This window comes from Oncorhynchus keta, chromosome 14 (genome assembly GCF_023373465.1).
Source record: "Oncorhynchus keta strain PuntledgeMale-10-30-2019 chromosome 14, Oket_V2, whole genome shotgun sequence".
Taxonomy (NCBI): Eukaryota; Metazoa; Chordata; class Actinopteri; order Salmoniformes; family Salmonidae; genus Oncorhynchus; species Oncorhynchus keta.
The window spans coordinates 10,183,191-10,202,669 of record NC_068434.1 but is presented as its reverse complement, the minus strand read 5'-3'; the positions used below and the strand labels follow the sequence as shown (position 1 = coordinate 10,202,669).

The window sequence follows — 19,479 nt, the reverse complement described above, 5'->3', positions numbered from 1 at the left end:
TCCTCCAGACATGACACTTGGCATTCAGGTCAAAGAGTTCAATCATGAAGAGAGAATCTTGTTCCTCATGGTCTGAGAGTCTTTAGGTGCCTTTTGGCAAACTCCAAGCGGGCTATTATGTGCCTTTTACTGAGGAGTGGCTTCCGTCTGGCCACTCTACCATAAAGGCCTGATTGGTGTAGTGCTGCAGAGATGGTTGTCCTTCTGGAAGTTTCTCCCAGAAGAACTCTGTAGCTCTGTCAGAGTGACCATCGGATTCTAAGTCAAGGCCATTCTCCCCCAATTCCTTCCATTTAGGAATTATGGAGGCCATTGTGTTCTTGGAGACCTTCAATGCTGCAGAAATTCTGTGCCTCGACACAATCCTGTCTCGGAGCTCTACCGACAATTCCTTCAACCTCATGGCTTGGTTTTTGCTCTGACACATGCACTGTCAACTGTGGGACCTTATATAGACAGGTGTGTGCCTTTCCAACTCATGTCCAATCAATTGAATTTAGCACAGGTGGACTCCAATCAAGTTGTAGAAACATCTCAAGGATGATCAATGGAAACAGGATGCACCTGAGCTCAATTTCGAGTCCCATAGCAAAGGGTCTTAATACTTATATAAATAAGATATTTCTGTTTTTTTAAATTTTTAATACATTTGCTAAAATGTCTACAAACCTGTTTTCGCTTTGTCATTATGGGGTATTGATTAAAAATATATGTAATTTAATAAATGTTAGAATAAGGCTGTAACGTAACCAACGTCAAAAAGGCATCAATGATAAACTCAGCAAAAAAAGAAACGTCACTATCAACTGCGTTCAGCAAACTTAACATGTATAAATATATGTATGAACATAACAAGATTCAACAACTGAGACATAAACTCAGAAAAGTAACAGTCAGTATCTGGTGTGGCCACCAGCTGCATTAAGTACTACAGTGCATCTCCTCCTCATGGACTGCACCAGATTTGCCAGTTCTTGCTGTGAGATGTTACCCCACTCTTCCACCAAGGCACCTGCAAGCTCCCGGACATTTCTGGGGGGAATGGCCCTATCCCTCACCCTCCGATCCAACAGGTCTCCTCTCTCAGCCTTTTGCAGACAGTCTGAGCGCTGATGGAGGGATTGTGCGTTCCTGGTGTAACTCGGGCAGTTGTTGTTGCCATCCTGTACCTGTCCCGCAAGTGTGATGTTCGGATGTACCGATCCTGTGCAGGTGTTGTTACACGTGGTCTGTCATTGCGAGGACGATCAGCTGTCCGTCCTGTCTCCCTGTACCATCTTAGGCATCTCACAGTACGGACATTGCAATTTATTGCCCTGGCCACATCTACAGTCCTCATGCCTCCTTGCAGCATGCCTAAGGCATGTTCACGCAGATTAGCATGGACCCTGGGCATCTTTCGTTTGGTGTTTTTCAGAGTCAGTAAAAAGACCTCTTTAGTGTCCTAAGTTTTCATAACTGTGACCTTAATTGCCCACCATCTGTAAGCTGTCAGTGTCTTAACGACCGTTCCACATGTGAATGGTTCATTGAACAAGAAGGGAAACAGTGTTGAAACCCTTTACATTGAAGATCTTTGAAGTTATTCTGATTTTTACGAATTATCTTTGAAAGACAGGGTCCTGAAAAGGGGATTTTTCTTTAGTAGCAGTGGAAATGTGATTTCCATTAACACCTACCATTAATAATAACAACACTATTAATGACAAAAAATAATACTGTAGGCCAGTAACAACATGACTGACAAACCACATAACATGAAAGCTAAGAGACAACAAAACGGGAATTATTAACAGTACTTTGCACTCTCTTTCTCTCTCTCTCTCTCTCTCTCTCTCTCTCTCTCTCTCTCTCTCTCTCTCTCTCTGTGTCTCTGTCTATCTCTCTATGTGTCTCTCTCTGTGTGTCTCTGTCTCTCTCTGTCTCTCTCTGTGTCTCTTTCTCAGTGTCTCTGTCTGTCTCTGTCTCTCTCTGTCTCTCCCTCTCTATATATATCCCTTCTCTTTTTCCCCCTGTGTTAGACTGTCAGTTTGCCATGCCTTCTCCAATCAGGTATGTGTGGTGGCAGCCGCCCGCTGGGCCCTGTGAAGCCTGTCCCTCATGGCCGTTCCTTGTCTCTGTTTCCATTTTCCTAGAAAATGCTGATGGAGTATTGGGAATCTCTGAGGGGATTAGAATGCGTTTAAAGTCACGTTAGGAAAGCCAGCGGCGTTCCGAATCCTCATTATATTTTCACACTCCCTCTTGCAGGCCAACCGCCTTTGTAAGGATCAGATACAATTCTGGGATATCTTGAGTAACATAAATAAATCAAATCCTGCATCCTGTTTTCAAGGCAGTCGCTCGCACAAGCACACACACACACACGCACGCACGCACGCACGCACGCACGCACGCACGCACGCACGCACGCACGCACACACACACACACACACACACACACACACACACACACACACACACACACACACACACACACACAGAGCTGGAGTCCCTTTCTATTTAGGCCCCCCTGTTATGAGGTGTTTGTGAGCATACAGACTGCATCACAATTTTGTTTATCGGGGTTGTTCTGAAATCAGATAATATGCAAAGCATCATTGATTCTAGGGCTCAATTTTCTTTCACTGGAATGTCATGTAAATGTATGGAAGGGGTGTGTATAATGCTAACGCTATGTTACAGTCCTAATGAATTGATATGGGAAACTGTGGTTGCCCTTGTGTGTGTTTATCCTATTACGCAAATGTCATGTGTTTCTGTGCATCTGTGCAGTATTTTACTATTAGGCTGCCAAGGCAACGGTTCCTCTTCCTGGTGTCCAAACAGGAAACCAATAGAACACATACAATACATAACGTCTTGTTTAGTCTCTGATAAAAAAAAAATCTAAGTTTATTTGTCACGTGAGCCGAATACAACAGGTGTGGACCTTACAGTGAAATGCTTCCTTACAGGCTCTAACCAACAGTGCAAAATAGGTGTTAAGTGAACAATAGCTAAGTAAAGAAATAAAACAAGAGTAAAAAGACAGGCTTTATACAGTAGCGAGGCTTTATACAGTAGCGAGGCTTTATACAGTAGAGAGGCTTTATACAGTTGCGAGGCTTTATACAGTAGAGAGGCTTTATACAGTAGCGAGGCTTTATACAGTAGAGAGGCTTTATACAGTAGCGAGGCTTTATACAGTAGCGAGGCTTTATACAGTAGAGAGGCTTTATACAGTAGAGAGGCTTTATACAGTAGCAAGGCTTTATACAGTAGAGAGGCTTTATACAGTAGAGAGGCTTTATACAGTAGCGAGGCTTTATACAGTAGCGAGGCTATATACAGTAGCGAGGCTTTATACAGTAGCGAGGCTTTATACAGTAGCGAGGCTTTATACAGTAGCGAGGTTTTATACAGTAGCAAGGTTTTATACAGTAGCAAGGCTACATACAGACACCGGTTAGTCAGGCTGATTGAGGTAGTATGTACATGTAGATATGGTTAAAGTGACTATGTACCACTTGTCATGTGGTAGTAGAGAGAACAGTCTACGACTGGGGTCGCTGGGATCTTTGACAATTTTTAGGGCCTTCCTCTGACACCGCCTGGTTTCGAAGTCATGGATGGCAGGCAGCTTTGCCCCAGTGATGTACTGGGCCATACGCACTACCCTCTGTAGTGCCTTGCGGTCAGAGGCCGAGCAATTGCCGTACCAGGCGGTGATGCTCTCGATGGTGCGGATATCCGGAGCTTTGTAAGCTAGACAATGGCACAAGGCACTGGGGAGGATGTCGACTTCTCTCTCTCTTTTCGAAAGGGGAAAAATCAATTATTCCAGGGTGGCTCCTCTGCAGACAGACAACTCTCACAACAAATCCCAAGTTTGGTTAGACGGGGCTTAAATTGCGGGTGGGGATTATGCTCAGGATTAGCTAGGGCAGCGGCTACAGCAGTGACTTTACCGGCCTGCTTTCCATTTTCGACTTGTCCTCGCTGTCCCAACTGACGGCGCAACTTGTGCAGATGTATGAAGCTGAGGCAAACCGTCTGTCTAGAGGGACGTATTGCTCATGTTTTTTTGTGTGTGTTTGGATGTATACACTGTGTACCTTCTCTGTGCATAATGTGTACAAACGAGTGAATGAATTGAAGTGTCCAAGTACTAGCCTGTGTTCCAGAGAAGGAGCGATACCTACAGCTGTGTGTGTATGTGTGTTGTGGGGTGGCATGTAGCCTAGTGGTTACAGCGTTGGGCCAGTAACCGAAAGGTTGCTGGATCGAATCCCCAAACTGTCAAGGTAAAAATCTGTTTTTCTACCCCTGAACAAACCTGCTGTTCCCTGGCAGGCTGTCATTGTAAATAACCATTTGTTCTTTAACTGACTTGCCTAGTTAAAGTGTGTGTAAGTATTAAGAGTACTAAGTCAATGCTAACTTATGCTAATTTATTCACAGAGTACTGAGTCAATGCTAACTTATGGTAACTTATACACAGAGTACTGAGCCAATGCTAACTTATGGTAACTTATACACAGAGTACTGAGTCAATGCTAACTTATGGTAACGTATACACAGAGTACTGAGTCAATGCTAACTTATGGTAACTTATACACAGAGTACTGAGTCAATGCTAACTTATGGTAACTTATACACAGAGTACTGAGTCAATGCTAACTTATGGTAACTTATACACAGAGTACTGAGTCAATGCTAACTTATGGTAACTTATACACAGAGTACTGAGTCAATGGTAACTTATACACAGAGTACTGAGTCAATGGTAACTTATGGTAACTTATACACAGAGTACTGAGTCAATGCTAACTTATGGTAACTTATACACAGAGTACTGAGTCAATGGTAACTTATACACAGAGTACTGAGTCAATGCTAACTTATGGTAACTTATACACAGAGTACTGAGTCAATGGTAACTTATACACAGAGTACTGAGCCAATGGTAACTTATACACAGAGTATTGAGTCAATGGTAACACAGAGTACTGAGTCAATGGTAACTTATACACAGAGTACTGAGTAAATGGTAACTTATACACAGAGTACTGAGTCAATGGTAACTTATACACAGAGTACTGAGCCAATGGTAACTTATACACAGAGTACTGAGTCAATGGTAACTTATACACAGGGTACTGAGTCAATTGTAACACAGAGTACTGAGTCAATGGTAACTTATACACAGGGTACTGAGTCAATGGTAACACAGAGTACTGAGTCAATGGTAACTTATACACAGGGTACTGAGTCAATGGTAACACAGAGTACTGAGTCAATGGTAACTTATACACAGGGTACTGAGTCAATGGTAACACAGAGTACTGAGTCAATGGTAACTTATACACAGAGTACTGAGTCAATGGTAACTTATACACAGGGTACTGAGTCAATGGTAACTTATACACAGGGTACTGAGTCAATGGTGACTTATACACAGAGTACTGAGTCAATGGTAACTTATACACAGAGTACTGAGCCAATGGTAACTTATACACAGAGTACTGAGTCAATGGTAACTTATACACAGAGTACTGAGTCAATGGTAACTTATACACAGAGTACTGAGTCAATGGTAACTTATACACAGGGTACTGAGTCAATGGTAACTTATACACAGGGTACTGAGTCAATGGTGACTTATACACAGGGTACTGAGTCAATGGTAACTTATACACAGAGTACTGAGTCAATGGTAACTTATACACAAGTTTTTGCTTGTAAGCAGGAATCAGGAGGATAGAGTTATTGTCAGATTTGCCAAGTGGATGGTCAGGGAGTGTTTTGTATGCGTCTCTGTGTGTGGAGTAAAGGTGATCTAGAGTTTGTGTCACCTTCCTACTTGCACAGTGTGCGCGTATGCGTGTACTGTATGCGTGTACTGTATGCGTGTACTGTATGCGTGTACTGTATGCGTGTACTGTATGCGTCTCTGTGTGTAGAGTAAAGGTGATCTAGAGTTTGTGTCACCTTCCTACTTGCACGGTGTGCGTGTGTGTGCGCGTATGCGTGTACTGTATGCGTGTACTGTATGCGTGTACTGTATGCGTGTACTGTATGCGTGTACTGTATGCGTGTACTGTATGCGTGTACTGTATGCGTGTACTGTATGCGTGTACTGTATGCGTGTACTGTATGCGTGTACTGTATGCGCGTACTGTATGCGTGTACTGTATGCGTGTACTGTATGCGTGTACTGTATGCGTGTACTGTATGCGTGTACTGTATGCGTGTACTGTATGTGTGTACTGTATGCGTGTACTGTATGCGTGTACTGTATGCGTGTACTGTATGTGTGTACTGTATGCGTGTACTGTATGCGTGTACTGTATGCGTGTACTGTATGCGTGTACTGTATGCGTGTACTGTATGCGTGTACTGTATGCGTGTGTGTGTTTTTCAGAGCAGTAACAACTAGAGTTCAATGCGGTGGAATGGGACTTGTATGTGCCGAGGGGGGTTGACATGGTTAACCCCTACACCTCCCCCCTCAACCACAACGGCCCCAACCGCCCCTGTCCCGTACCAGATGGACGCCTCGCCAGTGTAACTCACTGCTGACGAGAGGGGAGTTTCAACTTTGTATTTAAAAAAATAAAAAATGCTCTTACACTCCAGTCTTCACAGAAACACATCAGCTGCTACCCCAGCAGGGTCCCCTTCCACCTGCCCCAACACACACACACACACACACACACACACACACACACACACACACACACACACACACACACACACACACACACACACACACACACACACACACACACACACACACACACTCAAACACGTGCACATACACACTTGCACACGCACACATGCAGGGGGGTTCACAGAAGGAGGAAGGATAAGTGGCCCCAACCTGTGCTGTCAGAGTGTGAGGTGGTATTGTTTGATTATTAACATTGTAATGATGTTTCCTCTCTCTGTGTGTTGCAGAGTCAGAGTGTCGGGGTGGTGGAGACACCCAGCCAAGGTTCTCCTCCTCTCTGCCCACCTACTTTCCTGTCTCCTGCCAGCTGCAGGGCGCCGACTCCTCCTTTTTCCTTCGGGAGGCAGGACAGGAAGTGATGCGTAATGGCAGCCTGCAGACGCGCACCGAGCCCTTCTTCCTCCACCAACCAGAGGCGGGCGCCGTCCCCTTGCCATCCGTCAACTGTAGCTACGGCAACCTGACGGCTGAGGCCCCCGTGCCCCTAGAGCTGCTCCAGGGGTCCCCGCGCCTCCTTGGCCCCTCCCCCACCCACATCACCCTCAACTGGAAGGTGCGTGCCCATGTGGTGAGCCGCAGGGTGGGCTCAGCACGCCCCCTCGTCCAGGTGCTGTTCTACCTGGCTGGCCGTCGCTGGGACGAGGCAGCCCCCCTCCCGGAGCAGCTGCCCTGTGTGCAGGTGATAGCGGTGCGGGAGCCCAGCGAGGCCTCCCCATCGGCGAGCTGCAGGTTGAATGAGGTGGGGGGTGGCGTGGGGATCTGTGTGGCCCGCTTGGAGCTGCCTGTTGGCTGGTTCACCCCGTCTCCAGGTCGGAAGAGGCTCCTGGATACGGCTCTGACTGGAGTGGAGCTGTACTACTCTGTACAGCCCCTAGAGGGTGAGAGCGAGGAGTGCCCAGCCATCAAGGAGCAATGGAGAGGGCAGAGTGGAGCAGTGGGGGACATGCGGAGTGCTGGGCCCGTGGGGCTGGTGGTGGGGCCAGCGAGGCCCAGGGGGGAGAGGCTGAGACTGGATGACAACGTGGAGATCCTGGTGCCTCCCAGCCCCATTAGACTGGGACAGATGGTGGGCTTCGGGATCAGCATGAGTTCTGTCTCTAGTTTAGAGCAGTTCACTCTCAGGTGGGTCACAATACACACACACACACACACACACACACACACACACACACACACACACACACACACACACACACACACACACACACACACACACAACACACACACACACACACACACACACACACACACACACACACACACACACACACACACACACACACACACACACACACACACACACACACACTCACTTAATCACTCACACAAACCCTTCTGTGTGATGGCTGGGAGTTTATCTCTACGATTGTATTGCTTTGACCTCCGGAATATGATGTTGACAAAATTACAAATTGTACAATTTCATCATTGTATAGATACCGCCCAAACACATCACACGAGGAAACATTCAGCAGTACTTTAACATCAAAACCATGACCTCATATGGGTTTAAATGTGTTCAAAGCACAGTACGTACCAAAGGGAAATCAACTTTGACACCAGAAAAGTTATTTTGTGCAAATGAATCATAAAAGTGAAGCAGAACATGCTGTGAGTAAAGTTTATTCATGAAGGTTATTTTGATCGTAAGAGGTTCACCATACTGGGAAAATGATTTCTCTGTGTAAGAGTGAGTTTGTACCTGCTTTATTTCCGTGGTGTATTTTCAGAGGACATGTAGGTTAGTAGTAAGGGAGTGATTTAAAAAAGCATTTCACCTTGTCCTGCTGCCTTCTCTCTCTCTCTCTCTGTCTCTCTCTCTGTCTCTCTCTCTCTCACCCTCTCTCTCTCTCTCTCTCTCTCTCTCTCTCTCTCTCTCTCTCTCTCTCTCTCTCTCTCTCTCTCTCTCTCTCTCTCTCTCTCTCTCTCTCTCTCTCTCACCCTCTCTCTCTCTCTCTCTCTCTCTCTCTCTCTCTCTCTCTCTCTCTCTCTCTCTCTCTCTCTCTCTCTCTCTCTCTCTCTCTCTCTCTCTCTCTCTCTCTCTCTCTCTCTCTCTCTCTCTCTCTCTCTCTCTCTCACCCTCTCTCTCTCTCTCTCTCTCTCCTCTGTCTGTCTCTCTCTCTCTCTCTCTCTCTCTCTCTCTCTCTCTCTCACCCTCTCTCACACACACACACACATTAATCCTGCTGCTGTTTCCCCTGTTCTGTCAACGAGTAGGAGTAATGGGGTTGGCTCCAGGGTTACGCACACACACACGCACACTATGTCGCCTCTCCTTCATTTACACCTCCTGTCTCAACCTGTCCTCTTCATTTACACCTCCTGTCTCAACCTGTCCTCCTCTTCATTTACACCTCCTGTCTCAACCTGTCCTCCCCTTCATTTACACCTCCTGTCTCAACCTGTCCTCTTCATTTACACCTCCTGTCTCAGCCTGTCCTCCTCTTCATTTACACCTCCTGTCTCAACCTGTCCTCCCCTTCATTTACACCTCCGGTCTCAACCTGTCCTCCTCTTAATTTACACCTCCTGTCTCAACCTGTCGTCCTCTTCATATACACCTCCTGTCTCAACCTGTCCTCCTCTTCATTTACACCTCCTGTCTCAACCTGTCCTCCCCTTCATTTACACCTCCTGTCTCAGCCTGTCCTCCCCTTCATTTACACACCTGTCTTAGCCTGTCCTCCTCTTCATATACACCTCCTGTCTCATCCTGTCCTCCCCTTCATTTACACCTCCTGTCTCAACCTGTCCTCCCCTTCATTTACACCTCCTGTCTCAACCTGTCCTCCTCTTCATTTACACCTCCTGTCTCAACCTGTCCTCCCCTTCATTTACACCTCCTGTCTCAGCCTGTCCTCCCCTTCATATACACCTCCTGTCTCAACCTGTCCTCCTCTGCATTTACACCTCCTGTCTCATCCTGTCCTCCTCTTAATTTACACCTCCTGTCTCAGCCTGTACTCCTCTTAATTTACACATCCTGTCTTAGCCTGTCCTCCTCTTCATATACACCTCCTGTCTCAACCTGTCCTCCCCTTCATTTACACCTCCTGTCTCAGCCTGTCCTCCTCTTAATTTATACCTCCTGTCTCAGCCTGTCCTCCCCTTCATTTACACCTCCTGTCTCAGCCTGTCCTCCTCTTCATATACACCTGTCTCAACCTGTCCTCCCCTTCATATACACCTCCTGTCTCAGCCTGTCCTCCCCTTCATTTACACCTCCTGTCTCAGCCTGTCCTCCTCTTCATTTACACCTCCTGTCTCAACCTGTCCTTCCCTTTCATTTAAACCTCCTGTCTCAACCTGTCCTCCTCTGCATGTACACCTCCTGTCTCAGCCTGTCCTCCTCTTCATTTACTCCTCCTGTCTCATCCTGTCCTCCCCTTCATTTACACCTCCTGTCTCAGCCTGTCCTCTTCATTTACACCTCCTGTCTCATCCTGTCCTCCTCTTCATTTACTCCTCCTGTCTCATCCTGTCCTCCTCTTCATTTACACCTCCTGTCTCAACCTGTCCTCCTCTTCATTTACTCCTCCTGTCTCATCCTGTCCTCCTCTTCATTTACACCTCCTGTCTCAACCTGTCCTCCTCTTAATTTATACCTCCTGTCTCAGCCTGTCCTCCCCTTCATTTACACCTCCTGTCTCAGCCTGTCCTCCTCTTCATATACACCTGTCTCAACCTGTCCTCCCCTTCATATACACCTCCTGTCTCAGCCTGTCCTCCCCTTCATATACACCTCCTGTCTCAGCCTGTCCTCCCCTTCATTTACACCTCCTGTCTCAGCCTGTCCTCCTCTTCATTTACACCTCCTGTCTCAACCTGTCCTTCCCTTTCATTTAAACCTCCTGTCTCAACCTGTCCTCCTCTGCATGTACACCTCCCGTCTCAGCCTGTCCTCCTCTTCATTTACACCTCCTGTCTCAGCCTGTCCTCCTCTTCATATACACCTGTCTCAACCTGTCCTCCTCTTCATTTACACCTCCTGTCTCATCCTGTCCTCCCCTTCATTTACACCTCCTGTCTCAGCCTGTCCTCTTCATTTACACCTCCTGTCTCAGCCTGTCCTCCTCTTCATTTACACCTCCTGTCTCAACCTGTCCTCCCCTTCATTTACACCTCCTGTCTCAGCCTGTCCTCCTCTTCATTTACACCTCCTGTCTCAGCCTGTCCTCCCCTTCATTTACACCTCCTGTCTCAGCCTGTCCTCCTCTTAAGTTACACCTCCTGTCTCAGCCTGGCAGGTCAGCATTTCATTAATGTGTACACTGTGGATCCTGTGCATGACGAATACACTTTGATTTGATATGATGTATCATTTAGCTGAATCACAATGAATAAGGTGACATGGACAGGCAAGACCTGATCCTAGATCAGCAATTTATTCTGAGTGACCATGGACACTTTTACTGGGTTGACTGCACTGCTACAGAAAAGGAAAGTTTGTTTCTGGAAGTCTGGCGTCAGTTACTTCCCATAAGCTGTAGAGGACATGGACTATGGTGTGTGTGTGTGTGTGTGTGTGTGTGTGTGTGTGTGTGTGTGTGTGTGTGTGTGTGTGTGTGTGTGTGTGTGTGTGTGTGTGTGTGTGTGTGTGTGTGTGTGTGTGTGTGTGTGTGTGTGTGTGTGATAATCAACCCGCTTATCGTCTCAGACACCGTTCCAGACTCTTATTATCCAGACACACTGCACCACATGTCCTCTACCCCCAACCATTTCTATCCCCAGAAAGCCCACCCGCCCTCCAATCCCTCCCCTCCCTTCTCTTGTCTCTTAGTTAACCCAAATGCTTATGTTTACTACACATTTATGACACAGTAATATCCTACTAGGATGTTTGTATAGTACACGCTACAGTCAATTGCACAGTATACTGCGTATGATAAACTGGGTACCAGTATACAGTATATGGTAATAATGCCCTTACACAGCCTAGAGGTGTGTTGGGTCATTGTCCTGTTGAAAAACAAATGATAGTCTCACTAAGCCCAAGCCAAATGCGGCGTGGTATGTGTTCATCATGAATTTTAATAAAGAAAACACTGAACACTCGAACACACTATACAAAAACAATAAACAAAATAACGACCGTGAAGCTAATGAGAACTGTGCTGACCCCAGCAATCAACATAGACAATCACCCACAAACAAATAGTGCAACCCAGGCTACCTAAGTATGATTCTCAATCAGAGACAACTAATGACACCTGCCTCTGATTGAGAACCATACCAGGCCGAAACATACAAATCTCCAAATCATAGAAAAACAAACATAGACTGCCCACCCAACTCACGCCCTGACCATACTAAATAAATACAAAACAAAGGAACTAAAGGTCAGAACGTGACAATATGGACTTGGTCTTTTACCCAATAGGGCTGTCTTCTGTATACCACCCCTACCTTGTCACAACACAACTGTTTGTCTCAAACGCATTAAGAAGGAATGACATTCCACAAATGACCTTTTAAGGTAGGCACACCTGTTCATTCCAGGTGACTACCTCATGAAGCTGGTTGAGAGAACGCCAAGAGTTTGCAAAACTGTCATCAAGGCAAAGGGTGGCTACTTGAAGATTCTCAAATATGAAATATATTTTTATTTGTTTAACATTATTTTGGGTTACTACATGATTCCATATGTGTTATTTCATAGTTTTGATGTCACTATTATTCTACCATGTAGAAAAAGTACAAATCTAGAAAAACCCTTGAATGAGTACGTGTTCTAAAACTTTTGACCGGTAGTATAGTTTGGACGGGCCGTCATTGACCGGTAGTATAGTTTGGACGGGCCGTCATTGACCAGTAGTATAGTTTGGACGGGCCGTCATTGACCAGTAGTATAGTTTGGACGGGCCGTCATTGACCAGTAGTATAGTTTGGACGGGCCGTCATTGACCGGTAGTATAGTTTGGACGGGCCGTCATTGACCAGTAGTATAGTTTGGACGGGCCGTCATTGACCGGTAGTATAGTTTGGACGGGCCGTCATTGACCAGTAGTATAGTTTGGACGGGCCGTCATTGACCGGTAGTATAGTTTGGACGGGCCGTCATTGACCAGTAGTATAGTTTGGACGGGCCGTCATTGACCGGTAGTATAGTTTGGACGGGCCGTCATTGACCGGTAGTATAGTTTGGACGGGCCGTCATTGACCGGTAGTATAGTCTGGACGGGCCGTCATTGACCGGTAGTATAGCTTGGACGGGCCGTCATTGACCAGTAGTATAGTTTGGACGGGCCGTCATTGACCAGTAGTATAGTTTGGACGGGCCGTCATTGACCGGTAGTATAGTTTGGACGGGCCGTCATTGACCAGTAGTATAGTTTGGACGGGCCGTCATTGACCGGTAGTATAGTTTGGACGGGCCGTCATTGACCCGTAGTATAGTTTGGACGGGCCGTCATTGACCGGTAGTATAGTTTGGACGGGCCGTCATTGACCCGTAGTATAGTTTGGACGGGCCGTCATTGACCGGTAGTATAGTTTGGACGGGCCGTCATTGACCAGTAGTATAGTTTGGATGGGCCGTCATTGAGTGGTAGTATAGTTTGGACGGGCCGTCATTGACCAGTAGTATAGTTTGGACGGGCCGTCATTGACCAGTAGTATAGTTTGGACGGGCCGTCATTGACCAGTAGTATAGTTTGGACGGGCCGTCATTGACCAGTAGTATAGTTTGGACGGGCCGTCATTGACCAGTAGTATAGTTTGGACGGGCCGTCATTGACCGGTAGTATAGTTTGGACGGGCCGTCATCAGCTGTGCAGTCTGACTACCAGCCAGTGAGGAGCAGAGATCTAAGCTGTGTTAGTAGGTATATTCAAGCGAATGTGTGTGTGTCTCCAGTGTGTGTTTGTGTGTGTATGTGTTTGAGAGCCTATAGTCGGTGTGTGTATGTGACCTGTGTGGAGAGGTGTGTACAGTATAAACAGGTGAAAGGACTAGGTCTCTACGCCGCTCTGAGAGATCCTCAGAGTCTATCTGATCTTCTGCAAATCCGGGTAATCCCACTACACACATATCCTTGTATACCCCCCCCCGATCCCCAGATGTTATCATATCATCGATCTCTCGGCTCCTCTCGCACTTACAGCTTGCTTGAAAGTGTGTGTGTTTACCTGTGTGTGTGTGTGTGTGTGTGTGTGTGTGTGTGTGTGTGTGTGTGTGTGTGTGTGTGTGTGTGTGTGTGTGTGTGTGTGTGTGTGTGTGTGTGTGTGTGTGTGTGTGTGTGTGCGTGTGTGTTACCTATGTGTGTGTGTGTTGTATGTGTGTGTGTGTGTTACTATGTTGTGAAGATGAAAGTGAATCTCTAGTGAGGTAACTAAGTTGTGAAGATGAAGGTGGATCTGTAGTGAGGTAACTACGTTGTGAAGATGAAGGTGAATCTGTAATGAGGTAACTACGTTATGAAGATGAAGGTGGATCTGTAGTGAGGTAACTACGTTGTGAAGATTAACGTGGATCTCTAGTGAGGTAACTACGTTGTGAAGATGAAGGTGGATCTGTAGTGAGGTAACTACGTTGTGAAGATGAAAGTGGATCTCTAGTGAGGTAACTACGTTGTGAAGATGAAGGTGAATCTGTAGTGAGGTAACTACGTTGTGAAGATGAAAGTGGATCTCTAGTGAGGTAACTACGTTGTGAAGATGAAGGTGAATCTGTAGTGAGGTAACTACGTTGTGAAGATGAAGGTGAATCTGTAATGAGGTAACTACGTTATGAAGATGAAGGTGGATCTGTAGTGAGGTAACTACGTTGTGAAGATTAAGGTGGATCTCTAATGAGGTAACTACGTTGTGAAGATGAAGGTGGATCTGTAGTGAGGTAACTACATGTGATATTCAACATTTGGAAAGTAGATAGCAAGCATGTTGCCAGGTGGGGAGATGGATGGGTGCAACCCAATGGTCTGCAAAACCAAAGCTTCTCGATTCGCTCCCCCCTTTGGGGAGACATAACGTTTCCATTTTGCTTTAACTTCTGGTAAGACTACATGTATGTGCACCCGCAGACAGCGGGCTAGAGTTGTTATTCCAGGCCTAGCCTGCGTATATTGAATGTTAGTGAACTGCCTTTGACCCAGGCACATAGGGCTCCCTGGTCAATAGTGGCACAGTTTATAGGTACAATAGGGTACAATTTGGGACGCAGCCTTATCTTCTCTTTACTTCTCCTCCTTAGTATTACATAGACACACAGGACACACAGGACACACAGGACACACAGGACACACAGGAGACGAGGCACAAAGGAGACACAGGAGACAGGGCACAAAGGAGACACAGGAGACAGGGCACAGAGGAGACACATGAGACAGGGCACAGAGGAGACACAGGAGACAGGGCACAAAGGAGACACAGGAGACAGGGCACAGAGGAGACACAGGAGACAGGGCACAAAGGAGACACAGGAGACAGGGCACAAAGGAGACACAGGAGACAGGGCACAGAGGAGACACAGGAGACAGGGCACAGAGGAGACACAGGAGACAGGGCACAAAGTAGATACATGAGAAAGGGCACAGAGGAGACACAGGAGACACACAGAGAGACAGGAGACAGGGCACAAGGAGACACAGGAGACAGGGCACAGAGGAGACACAGGAGACAGGGCACAGAGGAGACACAGGAGACAGGGCACAAAGTAGATACATGAGAAAGGGCACAGAGGAGACACAGGAGACAGGGCACATAGGAGACACAGGAGACAGGGCACAGAGGAGACATAGGAGACAGGGCACAGAGGAGACACAGGAGACAGGGCACAAAGGAGACACAGGAGACAGGGCACAGAGGAGACACAGGAGACAGGGCACAAAGGAGACACAGGAGACAGGGCACAAAGGAGACACAGGAGACAGGGCACAGAGGAGACACAGGAGACAGGGCACAGAGGAGACACAGGAGACAGGGCACAGAGGAGACACAGGAGACAGGGCACAGAGGAGACACAGGAGACAGGGCACAGAGGAGACACAGGAGACAGGGCACAAAGGAGACACAGGAGACAGGGCACAGAGGAGACACAGGAGACAGGGCACAGAGGAGACACAGGAGACAGGGCACAGAGGAGACACAGGAGACAGGGCACAAAGGAGACACAGGAGACAGAGCACAGAGGAGACACAGGAGACACAGGAGACAGGACACACAGGACACACAGGACACACAGGAGACACAGGAGACAGGACACACTGGAGACACAGGAGACAGAGCACACTGGAGAAACAGGAGACAGGACACACTGGAGACACAGGACACACAGGACACACAGGACACCCAGGACACACAGGAGACAGGACACACTGGAGAGACAGGACACAGAGGAGAAACAGGAGACAGGACACACTGGAGACACAGGAGACAGGACACACAGGACACACAGGAGACAAAGGAGACAGGGCACAGAGGAGACACAGGAGAAAGGAAACACAGGAGACAGGACACACAGGACAGACAGGAGACATGACACACAGGACAGACAGGAGACAGGACACACAGGACACACAGGACACACAGGAGACAGGACACACAGGAGACACAGGAGACAGGGCACAGAGGAGACACAGGAGACAGGGCACAGAGGACAGACAGGAGACAGGACACAGAGGAGACACAGGAGACAGGACACACAGGACACACAGGAGACAGGACACACAGGACACAAAGGAGACAGGAGACACAGGAGACAGGACACACAGGACACACAGGAGACAAAGGAGACAGGAGACACAGGAGACAGGACACAGAGGAGAGACAGGACACGGCAGTTAGCCTAGTGATTAGAGCGTTGGACTATTAACCGGAGGGTTGCAAGATCGAATCCCCGAGCTGACCAGGTGAAAATCTGTCATTCTGTCCCTGAACAACCCACTGTTTTTAGGCTGTCATAAGAATTAGTTCATAACTGACTTGCCGAGTTAAATAAAGATAAAATAAAAACACACAGGAGAGGAGACACAAGAGGACAACAACAATGGGGGTAAACAAATCACTCAAAAAGGTCTGCTCTGTTTCCACAAGATTCTCTGCAATGTCCAATTATCTGCCAGTGAACGGTAACCATTATTTTGTTTCCATCAAAGCATTTCTCTTCTCCAGAGAGAGGGATGAAAGCCATACTTAGGGGTTTTTCCATGAAAACCATTATATTAAAAGCTTGTGTATGCACTAAAGACTGCAGCGATGTGAGTAGCTACATCTCTCTTTCCCCATATAGTCCCAGTAGGCTACATCTCTCTTTCCCCATATAGTCCCAGTAGGCTACATCTCTCTTTCCCCATATAGTCCCAGTAGGCTACATCTCTCTTTCCCCATATAGTCCCAGTAGGCTACATCTCTCTTTCCCCATATAGTCCCAGTAGGCTACATCTCTCTTTCCCCATATGGTCCCAGTGGGCTACATCTCTCTCTACCCAAACTGTCCCAGTAGGCTATTTTAGTCTATTCATTTTTATTCATGACCATTTTCCCTTACAATGTCGTCAAAGGTAAAAATAAATTTATAAATGTTTCTGTCTCATGAAAAAGTCCATATAGTGAAGTGGACATTTTAAAACATATTGCAGCTGTATATTTTTTATTACTCATCAAATAATCTTTGTATTATTATTAATTCTTATTCAGAATGAGTAATTTGGCTCAACTTTCCCCCTGACCTCCCCAAATGAAACAGTAGCTAGGTTTCCATCCAGTTTGCGACAGTTTTTCATGCAAATTTTCTAAAATCTTCATGAAAACAATATGCGCATATTCCTACCAGAGGGGCGTGGCCATCCAAAACAAACTGTGCTTGATGATGTAGTGCACATAAACATGTTTGCGGTTGCAGGGACTTCCCACGCAACGTATATTTATAAAAATCTAATGGGTTTCCAACGTGTTTTCAACTCTACCGATGGTTTTGTCACAAAAAAAAAAAGTTACAAAAAAAACAGTTGCGATAATACAGCGAACTGATAAAGTGGACAGGTTATCTGATGAGATATGGATAAAAGCTAGATCATTTTGTATTTGATAATTGGCAGCTAAGCACTGACCCTCATATCACAAGGATCATTCAAATGAAGGCCTACCTTCCTGGATATTTAGTGAACATTTGCAGGATGCGTCGTCCGGGCCGGGGTAGGTCGTCCGGGCCGGGGTAGGTCGCCCGGGCCGGGGTAGGCCGTCCGGGCCGGGGTAGGCCGTCCGGGCCGGGGTAGGTCGTCCGGGCCGGGGTAGGTCATCATTGTAAATAATAATTTGTTCTTAACCGACTTGCCATAGTTACATTAAGGTTAAATAAAAATAAATAAATAAATAAACATTTGCATGAAGCTCTTCATTGTGCACTTCACCATCATAAGTTATGAAATAAGTTATACAGTTAATCATAACTTATTCTATCTCTCTATAAACTCTGCTTTTCCACGTGGTGGTAGACCAACAAAACATATCGTCACGTGACTCCAAGTTTACTGCGACGTGATGGTTTTTATATTAATATTTGTGCATTAAAAGCTTTTCCACCACAATTGTCGAATAAACTATTTCACTGACCCCCTCAAACAAATATCCCACCTTGTCATGATTTGTTTTGTCCTCGTTGGAACATTTGACCGACTAATGTATTGTTTCCATAAGGCCTGTCTTTTTGATGAGTCAGGTCTTCTCTCTGCATGAAATGGTGGGACGGAAACCACATTTTGTCTTCCCTGGGCTTTCCCTGTGCGTTCCCTGTGTGTTCCCTTTCCCTGGGCTTTCCCTGGGCTTTCCCTGGGCTGGGCTTTCCCTGGGCTTTCCCTGGGCTTTCCTGGGCTTTCCTTGGGCTTTCCCTGGGCTTTCCCTGGGCTTTCCTTGGGCTTTCCCTGTGTGTTCCCTGGGCTTTCCCTGGGCTTTCCCTGGGCTTTCCCTGTGCGTTCCCTGTGTGTTCCCTGTGTGTTCCCTGGGCTTTCCCTGTGCGTTCCCTGTGCGTTCCCTGTGTGTTCCCTGTGTGTTCCCTGGGCTTTCCCTGTGTGTTCCCTGTATGTTCCCTGTGTGTTCCCTGTGTGTTCCCTGTGTGTTCCCTGTGTGTTCCCTGTATGTTCCCTGTGCGTTCCCTGTATGTTCCCTGTGTGTTCCCTGTGTGTTCCCTGTGTGTTCCCTGTGTTCCCTGTGCGTTCCCTGTATGTTCCCTGTATGTTCCCTGTATGTTCCCTGTGCGTTCCCTGTGTGTTCCCTGTATGTTCCCTGTGTGTTCCCTGTATGTTCCCTGTGCGTTCCCTGTATGTGTGTGTTCCCCTGTGTGTTCCCTGTGCCCTGTGTGTTCCCTGTGTGTTCCCTGTTCCCTGTGTGTTCCCTGTGTGTTCCCTGTGTGTTCCCTGTGTTCCTGTATGTTCCCTGTGTGTTCCCTGTGTGTTCCCTGTGTGTTCCCTGTGTGTTCCCTGTGTGTTCCCTGTGTGTTCCCTGTGTGTTCCCTGTGTGTTCCCTGTATGTTCCCTGTGTGTTCCCTGTATGTTCCCTGTGTGTTCCCTGTGTGTTCCCTGTGTGTTCCCTGTGTGTTCCCTGTGTGTTCCCTGTATGTTCCCTGTTTCCCTGTATGTTCCCTGTGTGTTCCCTGTGTGTTCCCCGTGTGTTCCCTGTATGTTCCCTGTATGTTCCCTGTGTGTTCCCTGTGTGTTCCCTGTGCGTTCCTGTGTTCCTGTTGTTCCCTGTGTGTTCCCTGTGTGTTCCCTGTATGTTCCTGTGTGTTCCCTGTATGTTCCCTGTGCTGTGTGTTCCCTGTGTGTTCCCTGT

At 47.1% G+C, this 19,479-nt stretch overlaps 1 protein-coding gene across 16 annotated transcripts in view; it reads left to right on the top strand.

Moving 5' to 3' along the window:
• Positions 1-19,479, top strand: part of si:dkey-215k6.1 (transmembrane protein 132C) — a 503,239-nt gene that overhangs the window by 157,939 nt on the left and 325,821 nt on the right. For all 16 annotated transcript variants that reach the window (XM_052461021.1, XM_052461012.1, XM_052461023.1 and 13 more), the window contains exon 2: positions 6,943-7,837. In XM_052461021.1, coding sequence (XP_052316981.1) covers positions 6,943-7,837 — 895 coding nt within the window. The remainder of the gene's footprint in view (positions 1-6,942; positions 7,838-19,479) is intronic.